Genomic DNA, 17,017 nt, shown 5'->3' with positions numbered 1-17,017 from the left:
GTGACACAATCCTTTCATTGCTAGGGCATACTTTAAGACTGAAAAAGGGTTTTTTCCTTGTTTTATTATTTTTTATCACACACCAATCCCCTTTCCCCCCAATGCTATTGTGAAGGTGAAGCCTGGAGCACACAGTAGTGAAATATTGCCAGTGCTCCTGAAATCACAAGCCAGTATCTTTGCATTTTTCACTGGAAATGTCACATTCCCTCTGAAGGCTCCTGTGGCTCAGATGTGTTCCCCACTTTTGCTGCCTGACAAATGGCTCCCCAGGGCATGGCTGGTCACTGGAGGGCAACGCCCCCCTCAGCTGGATGCCAGCACAGCCTGTGCCACAGCACCTTTGGTGGGATGTGAATACTCAGGACCGAGTTTCTCAATCCCCACTTGATGAGTGCTAAACCTGCCTGGACTGACAACCCTGATACCAGGCTGTTTCCTTAATGCCACCTTTACCTCAAGCCATATTACAGTGAAAATAGTAAAAATACTTAATTACAAATTTTGAAACAGACAAAAAAGTTCATGAAGGCTTCTAAAGATGAGAGAAGAGAAAGACAAGAGGAAGAGGAAGAGGACATTCACGATGGCACAGCCCTGAGCTTTACAATTTCCCAAGCCATTAACAGTTCAGCTGAGAAATGGACCATCACCACATCGCTGGTAGTGAGAAAACTTAAATGTTTTCACACAAGCCCTGTATTGTGGGGCTGCCTGTGCAGAAAGACTGTCTTTGGGGACCCCTCTTGCTCCCTGTGTTTGGGTCAGTTCCAGTTCAGATCTCTACCCTACACACACATACACACATATTCATCAAGATTCATTAACCCTCACAGGAATGAAGGTAATAGCTCTTGGGCCTGGCCCAAACCTGTTCTCTGGAAAATGTGTTATCTCCCTGTGAAGCTCAACCCACTGAGACAGGAAACATTCAGACCCTGAAGGGAAGCTTCTTTATCCACTGAAGCTTATGTACCACGTGAAAGCATAAGCTGACAACAGGTTTATGCAGGTATCTAATTAGAATACAGTGTCTGTAGCTCATTAGAGGCTTTTGACTGAGTAGACAAACACGATAAGCAGTTGTGATTATCATTGGGGTGATAAAGGGGTAAACCTATGCTGTCTTTGAGAAATACCTTACAAGTACCCAGGGAGCTCTTCTCTCCTCCAGGCTGAGTGTGAAGTCCAGCAGCCTGCCTTGTCTTACCCCTTCGAGGGGCTGCACAACAACACTCCACCAACTGTGCATCCACAGACAGCTGATCTGCATCATTGCTTTTGGGCATGCAGTGGCATCCAGAGTAAATGGGACATCTGGGAAAAACCTAGACCTTAACAGAAACAAGGTGTCTTGGAAGTGTAAGAGATGTAGCTTAGTGCATTACAGATGCTTCTACTCCTAAAGAACTCTTGGTACCTCTGCACTTTTGCAATTTTGGCTTCCCTGGGAGAAGTTTGAGTTCAAATCCTTGTGGAACTTAGGGAAGTGGAGCAAAAATGGTAGTATCCTATGAAGATTTTGTGACCTGCACACCAAAACACAAAGCAAGCTCCTTTCCATTTTGGAGGGGCTGTACAACACCTCTCCTCTGATAAATCCAGTGCATTACAATACAAGTAGCAACTACAGCGGGTAATTAGTAACAAAAATGACAACTGTCTGTACCATCGAAAGGTTATAGCAGATGTCTTAGCACAGAGGGCAAAGTGCAGAGATGCAGTCTGAGACACGAAGTGAAGATTTCATACACACTAAACTGGGGGAGGAATTAGACCTGGCACATTCTGGTTACCATGGAAAGTGGCTCCCTATCACAAAACATCCCATGGGATTTGATGTACCTGCAAATAGTCAAGGCCTGGGTTTCATGTCTCCTCTGCAATAGAGAATTTTAGCAGCCAAGTGTGGTAAGGGGTTTTAAGTCAAAATGACCACCAAAACTGCAGGTGTGATGGACAGATGCTGACAAGAAGTAGTCAGGCAAAACTGCACATTCAGATCAATTATTTCTCTTTTTAGGTTTCGGGGTGGGTGTTTTGTTTTGTTTCGGTTTGTTTTGTTTTGTTTTTTAAGACTAAGAGTTCTCCATCTGTATCGAGTTCAGGGGGAAAAAAATACAAACAAATCATAGTCTAAGAGAGGAGAGGTTCAGCTCCCGCACATGCAACACCTTTCAGCCTCCCGATTTTGTTCCAATACGTCACCTCTGCAGTCCCGGTTTTTTTAACGTTCCAACACATCTCCCTGCGGTAACAGCGGCACCTGCAGGATTCGGGAAAAGCAGCACAGACAGCTCCCTCGGCTCCGCAGAACATCATCCACGCATCAGGAAAGGTTTTCCTGAGAACCTTTCAGCCAGGGAAATCTGAGCAGCCAAGGGAACTCTATAGGACAGGGGGTTTTCAAAAAAAAGCATGAAGAGGTTTTTGTGAGAATCTTCTCACTGTTTTGGCAGGGTGGCAGCAGCACTTCTGTGCAGGTATGGGCAGCAGGACATGTTGAGGAGCACAGGGCATGGCATTTTGTCACTTGTCCTGTATGACAGTCAGCATTTAGCTGGCTTATTGGCAAATACATTTTTACAAGTCTATCATGTTTAAATTGAAGACATTTTTAATTCCTTCACTGGAGTGACTGTCATTCTTGGTGTTGGTTAATCAAGAGGCCTCCTCATTACACAGTGCAATTTCACACTGTCAAAGGTACTTGCAGCATGTTTTGGGAGATTCACAACAGTATATGGGAGCATTGGCTCCATCCTGTACAGCTCCTGCGTGGCCACAGAAGACACCCACTGAAGTGGTGCCCTTTGCTGGGGGCAGAACCATGAACACAGCACAGTACTGGCCTTTGGGGCAAAATTAGCTTGCTCTCAGCAACACTGTTTTGTGTCCGTAAATTTGGCCCTATGGTGTGAAGTCCCAGTGCTGGCCAAGAGTCTAACAGCTGACATCAGCCAGCTAGCGAGCCACTGGCATTTAGGAGAATTCTAAGCCTTTTACTCACAGGCCACTTCCAATGAATAAAATGTCAGCACGAGAGGGGTCTGGTTTCTTTTACTGATGCATCAAAGAAAGAAAAATCTCAACGCATTTCTTAGCCAAGCTTGAAATTTATGGAGTTATATCAGCATGCATGCAACTGTGTGTGCTTGCAGAAACCTTCTCTCTAGATCTATGCTTTCTATGGGTATTTTTTTAAGACCATCTTGAAATGTAATTAGAATGTAATGCTGATGAACAGAGAAACCAACAGCCCCCAGAGGGTATCATGGTTCAGATTCTTTCCAGAAGTACATTTAAAAGTTATTACAATGAAATGCAGAATCATGAGAAAAGCCTGAGGGGCCATGACCATTGTAACTGTGAGCAGACATGTTTTTCTTTTCCAGTCTCACAGTAAATAGATATGGAAGCATTCCAAGTGGCTCTCTGATCGCTTTTTGCTCTGGCTGGATGTTGTGCTCCTGGAACAGTTGTGGAAAACTCTGGAGGGATGTTTTTCTCTCAGAATTAGTGCCAGCTCTGCTGTACCCGGTGACTGCGTGCATTTAACTCAGTATGTGTAGCTCATCCCCCATCAATGCTCAGGCATGCAGTGACTCAGGGAATTACACAGACTAAGATGGAAGCACACTCTGCCTCAGGATCAGTGCTGACCCCAGTGACCCACATGGTGCTGCTACGGGACACTGATGAAACATCTGTGCTGGAATGAAGAGGAAGGCCCAAACATGGCATGACACTATGGACAAAGGGAGTGCTGGACTGGATCTGCCTGTCCTGGTCCTGGAACAGTTGTGGAAAACTCAGGAGGGATGCTTTTCTCTCAGAATCAGTGTCAGCTCTGCCAGACCCAGTGATCATGTGTGTTTACCTCAGTGTGAGACACTTATCACCTGTCAGCACAGGTCTGGTGCAACAGTCCTGAGCTAAGGACAGGCAGTGTCCCTGCCTCCCATCTCTGGGGTTCCCTGGGCTGGTGGCTGCTGCAATTTCTCCCCAACATAGCCACGTTTTGCACAAGCACAGATGGAGGTCGACAGGGACCCAGTTTGCAAGAGCATGGCTAGGACTGAGGGACAGAGATTGTGAAGGCAGTAAGTGAATAACCTATTGGGGGACCAGTTTTAACCACAGACAAGCTCTTTGCAGAGCAGGAAGCAAGCCCAGAGTAGCCAGAGATGTCTGCAGGGGTGCACAGGGACTCCTCACTTTAAAATGGACATTGAGGTGCTGGAGCATGCCCAGCGAAGGCAACAAGGCTAGAAAACATGTTACGACGAGCAGCTGAGGCAGCAGGGTTTGTTCAGTCTGAAGGATGCTCAGGCAGGACCTCATCACTCTCTACAACTCCCTGGAAGGAGGTTACAGTCAGGTGGGGGTCAGTCTCTTTTACTGTGCCTGCAGTGAGAGGACCAGAGGAAATGGCCTTAAACTAAGACAGGTGAGATTCAGATTAGATGTTAGGAAAAAATTTTCACTGTTCAGGTGGTCAGGTATTGGAACAGGTTGTCTAAGGAAGTGGTGGAAACACCACCCGTGGAGGTGTTTAAGAGGCATTTGGATCTGGCACTGGGTGATGTGGTTTAGCAGTTTAGGGGTTACAGGGGCAGTGCTGGGTAGACCGTTGCAATGATTAACCTTAAAGGTCTCTTCCAACCTTGATGATTCCATGATTTTGAGGGGCCTCGTGGGGCCAGGTGCCCAGGCAGGCTCATAGACAAAGCAACGGACAGAGGCACCAGAACCAGTGCCGGCTTGAGGGCAGCCCTCAGCACACACGGAGCCCTCAGCACACACGGAGCGCAGAGCTCGTGGAGCCCTGCGGCCACACAGAGCCCCCAGCACTCCCCCTCACGGTGCCCGCCCCGTCCATCCAGAGCCGCCTCAGCGGGGAGCGCGCCCCCCCGCGCACGCGCCCGGGCGGGAGGAGAGGGGCGCGTGCGCGGCGCGAGGCCGGCGCCGGGGGTGCCGGTGCCGCAGCAGCGATGGCGGCGAGTGCCGGGATGGGCAAGGGCGGCTCTGGCTCCATCTCCAGCTCCGAGCGGCACGCCCGCCTGCTCCTAGCCCAGATCAACCGGCTGCGCGCCGGGCACAGCTTCTGCGACGTGCGGCTGGAGGTGGGCCCGGAGGCGTTCTCCGTGCACCGCTTGGTGCTGGCGGCCAGCAGCCCCTACTTCGCGGCGCTGTTCGCGGGCGGCATGAAGGAGTCCGGGCGGGACGTGGTGCGGATCGCGGGCGTGGAGGCGGACACCTTCCACACGCTGCTCGACTTCATCTACACAGGTGAGGGCTGGCAGGGGGGCGAGGGGCGGGTGCCCGGCGGCCGCAGGCTGGAGCGGGGCCCCGCTGTGGTTTGGTGCCCGCAGGGGTGGTGAGCATCGCGGAGCACAACGTCCAGGAGCTCATCGTCGCCGCGGACATGCTGCAGCTCACCGAGGTGGTGGAGCTCTGCTGCGAGTTCCTCAAGGGCCAGATCGACCCGCTGAACTGCATCGGCCTCTTCCAGTTCTCCGAGCAGATCGCCTGTCACGACCTGATGGAGTTCACCGAGAGCTACATCCACGCGCACTTCCTGGAGGTACAGAGCGGGGAGGAGTTCCTGGCGCTCACCAAGGAGCAGCTCGTGAAGATCCTGCGGAGCGAGGACCTGAGCATCGAGGACGAGTACCAGGTTTTCACAGCAGCGATGCAATGGATTCTGAAGGATGTGGGGAAAAGAAAGAAATACGTCGTAGAAGTACTGGAGCCGGTTCGATTCCCTCTACTACCAGCACAAAGGCTGTTAAAATACATAGAAAGTAAGTGAAAGAAGGAATATCAGGTGCATGTATGTGACCAAACCATGCGTTGTTCAGAGTTACTGGGCTTTGATGGACTATTTTTTACATTAATAGCATGAGTGAAAATACAGCAAACAAGCTCTATTTTTAAAAAAATAAGCACAGCTTAAACACATGCTTTTGAAAAGCCTTATAAAAGTAGGCAACCTTGATTTGTCTGCTGTTTTAGGAGAACCTAGTAATTTTTCTACAACTGAATTGTTTAGTTTGTTGCTTTTCACTGTGCTTTTTTTTAAAATTCTGCTTATTTTATTCTTATTCTGTTTATGTTACTCTTCAAGGTATTCCAGATTTCAGTCTTCGGGTGGCCCTGCAAACTCTGTTGAAAGAATATTGTGAAGTCTCTAAATCTCCCAAAGAGAACAAGGTCAGCAGTTTTCTGCAGGCTTCTAAAGGTCGTCCCCGGAGGAAAGCCAGGAAGTACCTTTATGCAGTAGGTTAGAACGTGGCTGTTTGAACCTTATAAAACAAATGAAGTAGTATCTCAGAATGCAGTACTGAAGGAGATACTTGAGGATTTTTAAAAAATCAAAATATGTAAAGATAGTAAAATGTTTCATCATGGCTAAGTTACCATGTTAGCTGCTTTGATTAGAATTGCACAGGAGTCCAGCATTCACATTTCTTGTCATTGTGACATGGCATTCAAAGCCCAGATTTGCTGTTTAAAAATTATTTGCCTTGGGTGGAAAGCTGCAAATCAGCAGAGGATTTACCCAGGATTGACCGCTGGAATGGTGTATGCAAATTCACTGCACGTTTTGTACTGATGGCTGAAGTTTTCTCTGTGCAGGATACTTTGGTTCATATGATGGGATACTCGCAATTGTAAGTTTTCAGCAAAGCTGCAGCTTTATGTTGGAAGGGAGCACGTTTGTTTCACCCTGTGGGAAGTAGCACTGGCATAGAGAGCAAAGGCTGTTGGCTAGTCTCTGTATTTTACTGAAAACATGAATTCTAATGTTTGTAGTGTTGTGCCATCGGCTCAGCACAATTTCCATGACCCTCAAGGCAACCATTCTTCCTTGTATGCTGGAGAAACGAAGCTACTTGGAAAAATCCAATTCCCACTAAAAGTGGCTAATGGCTGTTACTATAAATATTTTAATGGTTTAGATATAGGAGCATGAGGATGAACAGGAAGCTCTTACTTGGCCTTTCCACTTACTTTCCAGGTGGGTACACCCGACTGCAAGGAGGACGCTGGAGTGACAGCAGAGCCCTCAGCTGTGTGGAGCGTTTTGACACCTTCAGCCACTACTGGACCACAGTGTCCTCTCTCCACCAGGCCCGGAGCGGGCTGGGGGTGGCTGTGGTGGGAGGAATGGTCTATGCCATAGGAGGTAACAGCTGAAATATGCTTGCTTTCTTACATGAATACTAGAGAACTCATGCATGGAAACTTTCAAAATTATTCTTCTTGTAAGTGGTTCTGAGGATAATACAACTTTTAGGTGTAATAACAAAGGAATTGGTGTTCCTTGGTTCTGTACTGTCACTGCTCTGTGAATGCCCGTTAGGGCTCCTGTGCTCGCCAGTTTTTACTAAGCTGCTCTTCCCTCATGGTGTAGCTACTCACAGGTTACCATATGGATGTGTGCAGATATACTCAGAGATGTTGGCTATTCTGTGGGCTTTGTGTACCACCACTAATGGAATTCCTTTTCTCACTTGTAGTCTAGCAGAAGCCCAGAGCGTAAAAGGCAGTAGCACAGGACAGACCACTTGTGGTCTGTCTACCTGTAAAGGCTCATTATGTATGTTTGCACAAGGATATGATGAGCAGCTCTACCAGCCCATCATGAAAGAATGCATATGTAGACTGTTTTTGTCACCACAGAGCTCATTCTTTGGTCTTGAAAACCCAGTCAGTTGTGCTGCAGAGTAAAATGTGAAGCACTGTGGTTGTTTACCTCTCCAATGTTTTCAGTAACTTTTCAGGGAACTATTGATGAAAGAGGTTCCTAGTGATGATTCAGTTCTGGGTGTAAATGAAGCTTTTGCTACGTTGGCCATTTAGCTAAAAGATAAATCTTGTATTGAAATGTTACCTGTCCTGGGAGAAGTTGAAGAATGTTGCCCTATCTGCAGTGCAAAACATTGCATTTCCCTTCTTCTTGCTCTTATTATGTAGGTGAGGACAACTCAATGATTTTTGACTGTACTGAATGTTATGATCCTGTTACTAAGCAATGGACAACTGTGGCTTCCATGAACCATCCCCGTTGTGCACTGGGAGTGTGTACATGCTATGGTGCTATCTATGCTTTGGGTAAGTTGTGGGGTTTTTCTAGGTGAAGATGTTAATTCATAGAACTTGAAAATGGATTTGATCTTATATTACATCTTGGTGATGCAAATTTGCAAACTTAAGTTTTGAAAAGAAGTCCATAAGTATTAACATATGTACTTATTAACATATAATACATATATACATATATAGGTATTAACATATATACATAAATCTCTGTGGATTAGTTATAACGATAACTAATCATTATAACTATATAAATAAACTATATTGTTTAGTTATTTCCATTGTAGACTGACTGCATGCTGATTTCAGAATTTGTCCTGGAACAGTGCTCTGTATGTCTAAAAATACAGCTAACACGCAACTTCGTGCCATTAAATTCCTTCCTGTGTTTGCCGTTACTTGCAGGAGGCTGGATTGGAGCAGAGATTGGCAACACAATTGAAAGATTTGATCCTGAAGAAAATAGTTGGGATGTGGTGGGAAGCATGGCTAAGCCCCGTTACTGCTTTGGGTGTTGTGAAATGCAAGGTGAATATTGTCAAGTTTATATCCATAAATAGTTGCAACAGCCATTGGATTTTGAAGCTTTAGGTCTCAGTCATGAATTCTTACCTTTGTCTTGTACTGAGCTGTCAGTCACACATGCTTGTGCCTTGCTTGTTTGTTGTTCTAGTACTCTATTTTTGATTCTGCAGAATTCAAAGACTATAAAGTTCTCTCTTGTCTTCTGCCTTTTATGTCATGAAAAGTTTTTACATGGCTGCCAGTATGGTTATGCAGCTAGTCTTTTAACAGTTGGTTGTTCTTCCTGATACTGCTTTTATTTATCTTCCATATTTGAGTTTGCATGTTTTTCTTTGTGACAATCTGAAGGCTTGCCACAGGTTATTTTAAGACAGACATGTCTAAAGACTTGATCAATACATGTGCTTACTAAGTATTTGATCCTGATCAGGTCAGCATTTGCAACCTTCTGAATTCCTTCCCCTGCACTTAATTAATTTTTGCTTTCCTCAGAGCTTCTAGTGCTCGAGCCTCAAGCTGCTCATGCAAAAGCTTTATGTATTCTACTACTGAGCAAAAGGAGGATTTTCTGTCATTCTTTAACCATCTCAATGTCAGGCTGAAACTTGTGTTGTGACAGTAGTTTTCTGTCTTTGTACTATGAAGCCTAAAAGAGGAGAAACTCTGTTTTGGCAGGTTTGATTTATGTCGTTGGTGGTATCAGCAGTGAAGGAGTAGAGCTGCGTTCTGTTGAAGTCTACGACCCCATCTCTAAACGTTGGTCTGAGCTCGCTCCAATGGGCACCCGAAGAGCCTATCTTGGTGTAGCTGCTCTCAATGATTGTATCTATGCTGTGGGAGGCTGGAATGAATCTCAGGATGCACTTGCTAGTGTAGAAAGATACTCATTCGAAGAGGTATGGTAGAGTCCCTTCCTAAATGTCATTTCCTTTTCAGTACTGGCTGGTGATCTTGAGTGAAACAAAGCTTTGGTAATCTCAGGGTCTGTCCTAAGTAGATGTCATGGTTTAACCATGCACAGATATACTGTAGTTTGGTAAATACTTCTTAGGGTTAAGAGGAGAGGATAGATTCCCCTGCTGCAACAGAAAGCTCAATAATCTGAATAGAAAGAAAAAACTCACTGTAAAGGTAAGAGTTACCTTTTATTGCAAAATTTGAGGATCTTCTTCTGCATCAAAATGTTGTGGTGTTTCAGCGTGACTAGAATAAGATAAAAAATTATTCCAGACTGTTATTGCTCATGTTTCTATGGTGCTCTTTGGAAGAGTATCTACTCTTAAAAGTGGAACATAATCCCATGTGCCATCTGTTTTGCTTTTCAATTTGAATCTAGTTTTCCTGTTTCCCCCGCATCAAACTGTACTATGCTTTATTTTGGAGACTGACTGCATCTTGCAGTGACTGAAGAAAGGGAGGGATGTTGTGTGCCAACAGTATGGGATCTGCTCTTTAGTGACTAACACAATTTGTACCCCTTGTGAAAGTGTTGTCATTCCTGGCTTGATAATCCTCTTGATACTGTACACATACCACGTTGAAACCTGTGAAGTGTATACATAGTGTTCTTTGTATATGTTTCAGTCTTTAAGCTTTAAAAGTTACTTTATCAGAATCAGGGCTTGCCCTAAAACTATTTCTTGATCTTTCACCTTCTTATTAGGAAAAGTGGGTTGAAGTTGCATCGATGAAAATCCCAAGAGCTGGTGTCTGTGTTGTGGCTGTGAATGGACTTCTCTATGCTTCGGGAGGCCGAGCTCCCAGTCCTGATTTTGCTGCTCCAGTAACCTCTGACTCTGTTGAAGTTTATAACCCTCACATGGACAGCTGGACTGAAATTGCCAACATGATAACCAGCCGCTGCGAAGGAGGCGTAGCTGTGCTGTAAAACACAAAGAAGAAAACTCATTCAAGGAATGAGTGAATATATCTCCTCAGATTTCCTGTTTCATTGACCAGAAACCTCTTTTAACACAGGAGCTTCAGTGGAGAATTAGATCAGAGGGATTTTCCTGAGCAAAAGGAAAAGCCCTTCAAAGTAAATTGGCTTATCCAGTGTCTGTCTCAGGAAGTATTCCGTTAAGAGTAGGAATGCCTCTTATAACTGGATTAAGCTCACTGAAATAAATGGTGAATTTGCCCTGTAAAAATCTGAAGTAATAATTCCAACACATTAGAGACATTAATCAGGTTGTTACTCAGCTGGCACTTTAGCCAGACTTGCAATGTGGAAGTGGGTTACTGTTGACAGCAAGGAGTTACCTGTAGGTAAGATCAGGAGGGCATTAGTTCTTTTTCTACCAGAAAACAAGGAAGAGAAGATAACAGACAGGAAAGACTTGGTGACTCTACTTATGACCTTGATGCATTTGAGCCTCTTTTCTGTTGCTGGACATGGTGGGCATTGAATATCGATTGGATCTTTATTTTCTGGCCACTCCACAAATTTGAATGGTGAGTGGATGAGAATTTCCTATTCTGGAAGGTTGTCCTCACATTTCTAATAATGCTATTCCCCTTCAGCACTGGCTTTTCTTCTCGGTGGTGTCAATGATGCCAGTAGAGCTCCTTTTTGTGTAAGCTCTGGTGAATTTTAAATGCAAATGCTATTCATTAGACTGGCTGTTCTGTTTAGGACTGCTCTTAGTATAAAAGCACAGGGAAAGGCTTTTGCCCCCATATTTTTTTTCCCTGTAGTCAAATGTGTTTTTACCCTGTGTGACACGTGCTGAGACCTGGCATTGAATATTTGCTGTTCTACAAGGCACACTCCTTTACCTTCACTACGTCTCGTATCCTGCCTCATCCAAATTTGAGCCAATGGAACTTTTTGTGATAGAATTAGCTGCATTTAGCATTAAAGTGATTATATCAAGTGTGCTCTTAAGGAGTTTGTATTTAGCTGGGATACACTTAGTGGAACAATACTATCAGGAGTTTGGAGTTATTTCTAGATTCATTTAATTAACATATTTGAAGTTGCTTTTTGCATTTTCAGCACAGCTGTGGATGATTTGGATGGAGTCTGAAGTGAGGCTGCTTGAATTTTGATAAACAGTTTTTCTGGAACACAAAACCACAGCTGGAATGTCACAAAACAGGAAGCCTGGTACTGTGTAGACAAAGGAGCATTCATGCTGTTTAGGTCAATATCCCCTGTGTAAAATTAACAAATTAATACATGAATAAATCCTCCAAGTTGAGTGTTGCAGGTACCTTAATCTAGGTCCTAAAATCTGACATAGGGTTGGGCTAAAACATGCTAGATGATGGAGAGTTTCTCTGATTATTATAATCTTGTATGTGCTTTTACTTCAAAGAATTTGTGTCTGAATTAATGGTTTGGGTTTTTTCAAGTATAAGCTTGTTTAAACTGTTTTTCGTAATAAAATGCATTTTCAGAACTGACTGGAATGCTCTTGAAGAGGTTGCTTTCCTAACTAAGTAAGCTATAGTATTGCCACTTTCATATAATAGGTAATTTTTTCTTTTTATTGGAAATCATATTTCCCAGTAGAACACTAGGGAAAGATTGGTTATGAATTGTGACTGTTTGAGTGGTGGAAGTAACACGCTTCTGCAGTAAAATACTCAAGTATTTCTCTTCTTAGTGGAAAATCACTCAGACTTCTTGGGAGTCTGGCTGCCTTGCCAGCTCTATTCAGCCCTCTGTGGGAGGAAATTACAGGTAATATTTCTTAGTCTTTCTACTTTACATTTCAGGATCCCTCATGGAACCATTTGAGAAACACTAACTTAGCTGTGTTTTAGTCGTTTGGGAACTACAAGTTTACTTCTGATCCCTACCTGTAAACTTCCTGGTTTAATGGATCTTGAGGGAGTCTGCAGTTGTCTGAAGTTACCTTTTCCAGTTTTTGTAACTGGTTCTGCTGTGTTTGACTGAAATTTCAAAGCTAGTTGATTATGGTCTCTAATCCTCAGCACCTCTTTAAACTAATCAAGACAAAGACAGGACTCTGGACATGTCTTAAAAGATGCCATGTCTAAGTAAGAAGGAAGAAAAAATTTTCATTTACAAACTCAGTTTTATTTCCTTTATATTCAGAAAACTCTGAAATATATTGTTTAATAGGGTATTTTCATAGTTCAGCATAGAGCAATTGATACCCATAATTGTTTAGAGGTTAATAGGTTCCAAAAGGGAGAGGCTGGTGTCCAGAGCTGCTGTTTCAGCAGTATACCAGATGGTTCCATCTCCAGCACAGGCAGGTTTCTTAAACATCTGTTCTTTGCAGAATGAACAAGTAATAAATTTTAAGGGACAATATGTGCTTTATTTGGTGTAGAACAACAATGAAGAGTAGTGCTTTAATAGAACTATGAGGATTATCTGGTCCTAAGACCAAGTGTGGATGTCATTTTCAGCTTTTTTCTCGCATCTCATATTGTACTTAAATACTTCTGATAAAAAGCTTACAAGAAATATGCCCACATCCAATTTCATAGGTCTCTTGAGGTAGCTGACACTAGAAAAGAAAATCCATGTGACTTAGGTTGTATCTTCCACTGTTCCACTAAATGATGTGCTAGGAAGAATTAAGTACAAAGAGCATATGCTTCTGCAGTGGTTTCACTAATAGGCCCATCATGGAGAGTTTGCAGCCTTCAGGCCATTTGTACCTGTCCAAATACATGGACTCTTAGGAGGGAGAAGACAGAAGCTACTTCCAGTCCCATTATCTGATCCCTTAGTGCCAGCACATGAGTCTTTGTGTCATAGCAGAAGTTAACAGTCCTTTAATTTAGGAGTATGGCAGATCTTTATGGCTATGTTGCATGCAGCTTCCTTTGCTGGGCAGCCCTAAATCCAAGCAAAACCTACATACAGGTGGTGCAAATACTCTTTTTAATTTTAGTAAGCCTGAGCAGGAAGTTGACCTGTCTTCTGTGGCACCTTGTCAAAGATACAAAGCTCCCCCTTCAGCTTTTCCCCACTCCAGCACAGCAGCTGAATGACACATTTCAGGTGAGTGCTGACCTTGGCTTGCCACTGCAAACAGACCTCAGCAGTCCTTTCTTACCTGACACCGCACTGAGCACTGCCTCCCACAGCATCCCTGGAAGCGTTCAGGCTGGATGGGGCTTTGAGCAACCTGATCTAGTGGAAGGTGTCCCTGTGTATGGCAGGGGGTTGGAACGAGACAATCTTTAAGGTCCCTTCCAACCCAAACCATTCCATGATTTTCAGTACCTCCTCTGAAAATAGGAGTGAAATAGAAGTCTTGTTCCACAACACAGCAACTGAGTATGGATGTGCTTTTGCATAATTCTCTGCTACTTCTTTAAACACCAAACTGGAACTGTTTCACCTTGTTACTGTTGTTTTCTCCACCTCAGAACATGATCACACTTTACAGTTAATAGTTCAGCATGGAGGAATTCATACCCATGTCATTTTGAATCTCCATTCTAAATTCCTAGAGCAGCAACATCTCATTCAGGAGCAATTCTTTGTTCTACAGATAAGGACAGACTCATGCTTGCCTTGGAAGTAATTGCTATTTACAATCCTTCCCTCCTGAACTAGCTTCAAAATCAGTTGGAACATCATTTTGCTTCAAGAATAAGCATCTTGATCCCTGCAATCATACGACTTATAAGCACAAATCAGTCTTTATTTCTCCTGGAACTCCATACAAGTACCTTATTGGCAGATAATAGCTTTTCCTTATTCATTTATTAATTTGTGTTCTGCCGTATCTTTCTGTCATCACTTTGCTCCACCTCTAGGACAGCTTTCAGTGCTACAGTGGCCAACAGGGATAATCCCATCACCACCGTTCCCACTACCCTCAGTACTTTAAACCACCTGGGGTAAGTAGGAAGAAGGGAAATGTCGTAATGCAGCGTTATCCCTAAGGCCAGCACAAGCATTACTGCTCCCTGAGTGATATCTTTGAAAAGCAAGGCTTGGCAGGCAAGCAGAGGAGGAACTATGCCATTAGCCAGGTTCAGCCAGTCTGGCTTGGCTGGGCTGTTTTCCGGGAGAGCAAACCCCCACCTCATTCCCCCTAGGAAAGATGCTGTTGCAGCACCGTAGGCAACCTGAGCAAAGGCCAGCTCTGGGCAGTAGGTCCCCTGGATGGCCATGGCCAGGGGCACGGCCACAAATGGAATTAGCCCCCCAAGGCTTAAGTAAAGGGCTGGCTTGGGAGAATCCTTTAGTGATTCCAGGCTTTTTTGTGATTCTGCCTCAGGTTCTGCAGGGGTTTTCTTCTTGAAAACGGGGAGAGAGGTGTGAAAAGCCTGGAGCTTGGTTGTGTAAACCGATGCTGGTTTGAGGCTCAGAGATGTTGAGAGAGGACACGCATCTCTCCGCAGCTGGAGGGCGAAGGAAGACCAAGTTGTCTTATTCTTGCCATAGAGGAGCAGTCTGGGATCAGTCATCTTCTGCAGCTGCAAGCACAAAACTTGTTCTGAACCCTGTACAGTGCAGGCTTACAGATCTGCAGGTACCTAAACTATGTACTGAGTATTGTACCAAGTGGTTTTCCAGGTCAGGTCACACCACAGCTGTCCTTGCTCTTGACTTTCAAGTGGTTTTAACTGAACTAATGAAGGTACCCTATGCAGCTGATGAAGAGCAACTGGGCTCTCCAGAGTGCATAAGCAAAGCTTACTCAGTGCCCACCTATCCCTCCCCACACACATGCATTCTTTAGGCACTTTTAAGATATATCAGACCTTTTCAGAGTCAAATATGAAACAGTTTCATATAGAAGCAGGATAAGGTCGCCCCAGAAACTAGCTACTGTCCCCTCACTACTCCATCAAGAAAAAAGATCTTGAGACAATAAAATCTAATTTTATTAAAGAAATAGCTTTGCCTAAAGGTGCTGTAGAAACAATGAACTGTTCTAGAAAAGCTGAGTGATAAAAGTGCTAAAACTCCAACTTGGAAGCCACCCATTTTTCAAAGCTGCAGTCCTATCTTTTGCTATTTTACTTTTAAATAAAATCAGCAAAAAAAGCCTTCAGTTACTTACCTTGGAAGGTGTGTTGAAGCAGCATCGTCGTATGAGAGGAAACATATTTGTTTTGTCAATGCCCTAAAACAGAAAAATTCAGGAGAAGGTCTGAACGGATGAATTGCTGAGTTGGTCTGATGTTCAAAGTTTAGTCAGTCTACACTTATCAAATGCAAGAGTCTTACAGGTACATATTTGAAGAGATATATGTATATGTATTCCATATGTATTCAATCGGTACTTGCCCACTACAGAATATTTAGTTTCAGGCAGCTTTATGAACCTAAGTTCTAAAGCTGTATTAACTGTTGCAAAAACAATTTCTAGTTAAAGAACTGAGTATCAGGGAACAAGTGATGGCTTCCCGTTCATGGATCATCTCCTCTTCAAGGGATAAATGGCTGCAAAAAGCTTATAAACGAGCAATTTCTCACACGCGGAAAAAGCGATCATTAATTTAAAAAGGAGTGGAGAAGCCATCCCATCCAAGCTGCATGTAAGCTCCCTGCCGAGGTACGACACTCACCGGGTAAGGCGGGCGGCTCGCCCTGGATTTGACTCCGCAGTTCCCGGTCCTGCTGCACCGGAAGAAAAAGGCGACCCCACGCAACCAAACTCGCCTCAAGGAGAGCGAGAGGAGACTAGAATATATGTATATTCCAGAGAAGGCGGGGCCACTCTGCCCACCAGAGAGCGGGCAGGACTGGCCGGGTTCTGCCACCGGCCCGGACACGCTCGCTGTGGCGGCTTCCGGTGCCCCCTTAAGCGCTCCGACGGCGCCCGGCGCTTAGCGCTACCGGTCTGAGCGGGAACTGGCGCGACCTATCCTGTTCCGCCGGGCCGGGGAAGGACCCATCCGCGCCGAAACCGGTCACTCGCAGCCCGAGGGCCGCGGTCAGTCTGGCAGAGAAGCGACACGCTCCTCTCCTGCCCGAGGAATATAGACCCTCTCCTGGGGGGCAGTGCAGCAGTTCCTGCTTTCTATCTTCCGGCATCACCACATCGGGCGAGTCTCTCACATGCGGACTACAAATCCCAGCCTGCCTTGCGGCCTGCCGCCCGCCTATCTGCACGGCGGGAATGGCGAGTAGCCTTCTGGGACGCGTAGTCTGCAGCTGCTTCCGACAGGCGGTGACGAAGGTGGTGGGAGCCACCGCCGCTGATTGGTGGGGCGGGAGGCGCGGGGGCAGGGAAGAGGAACCGGGGGGCGTGTCCCTTTCGCGTGCTCGGCCCCGCCCCGCGCGCGCGCGGGCCCCGCCCCCTCCGGCCCCCGGCCGGGCAGGGCTGGGCGGCCATTTTGGGCAGAGCTTTGTTATGGTTGTGGGGCCGTCGGAGCCGCGCCAGGGCCCGCCCGGTGAGTGCGGCCCCCGCGCCGCCCCCGCCGCGCCCCCCGCGCC

At 45.4% G+C, this 17,017-nt stretch overlaps 3 protein-coding genes across 3 annotated transcripts in view; 2 read left to right on the top strand and 1 right to left on the bottom strand.

Moving 5' to 3' along the window:
• The first annotated feature begins 4,953 nt into the window (after positions 1-4,953).
• Positions 4,954-12,039, top strand: LOC121665804 (intracisternal A particle-promoted polypeptide). The gene is made up of 8 exons (XM_042030583.1): positions 4,954-5,292; positions 5,376-5,807; positions 6,131-6,286; positions 7,025-7,192; positions 7,984-8,121; positions 8,512-8,634; positions 9,307-9,527; positions 10,295-12,039. The coding sequence occupies exons 1-8, from the start codon at positions 4,995-4,997 to the stop codon at positions 10,517-10,519; spliced, it is 1,761 nt and encodes a 586-aa protein (XP_041886517.1). The 5' UTR covers positions 4,954-4,994; the 3' UTR covers positions 10,520-12,039.
• Positions 12,040-14,246: 2,207 nt separating this feature from the next.
• TMEM69 (transmembrane protein 69) lies at positions 14,247-16,499 on the bottom strand. Its single transcript, XM_042030585.1, has 3 exons — positions 16,147-16,499; positions 15,639-15,701; positions 14,247-15,048 (listed from the first exon to the last, which is right to left on the bottom strand). Exons 2-3 carry the CDS (start codon positions 15,681-15,683, stop codon positions 14,332-14,334), a joined length of 762 nt encoding a protein of 253 aa, XP_041886519.1. The 5' UTR covers positions 15,684-15,701; positions 16,147-16,499; the 3' UTR covers positions 14,247-14,331.
• Positions 16,500-16,871: 372 nt separating this feature from the next.
• Positions 16,872-17,017, top strand: part of GPBP1L1 (GC-rich promoter binding protein 1 like 1) — a 31,999-nt gene continuing 31,853 nt past the window's right edge. The window contains exon 1 of the mRNA XM_042030584.1: positions 16,872-16,974. The gene's annotated coding sequence lies outside the window, so the exon portion shown is untranslated. The remainder of the gene's footprint in view (positions 16,975-17,017) is intronic.

This window comes from Corvus kubaryi, unplaced genomic scaffold (genome assembly GCF_017639235.1).
Source record: "Corvus kubaryi isolate FWS band 111438036 unplaced genomic scaffold, C.kubaryi_AGA036_p1.0 37334, whole genome shotgun sequence".
NCBI classification, from domain to species: domain Eukaryota; kingdom Metazoa; phylum Chordata; class Aves; order Passeriformes; family Corvidae; genus Corvus; species Corvus kubaryi.
The sequence above is the reverse complement of the archived record's forward strand: the minus strand, read 5'-3'. Positions and strand labels throughout refer to the sequence as shown.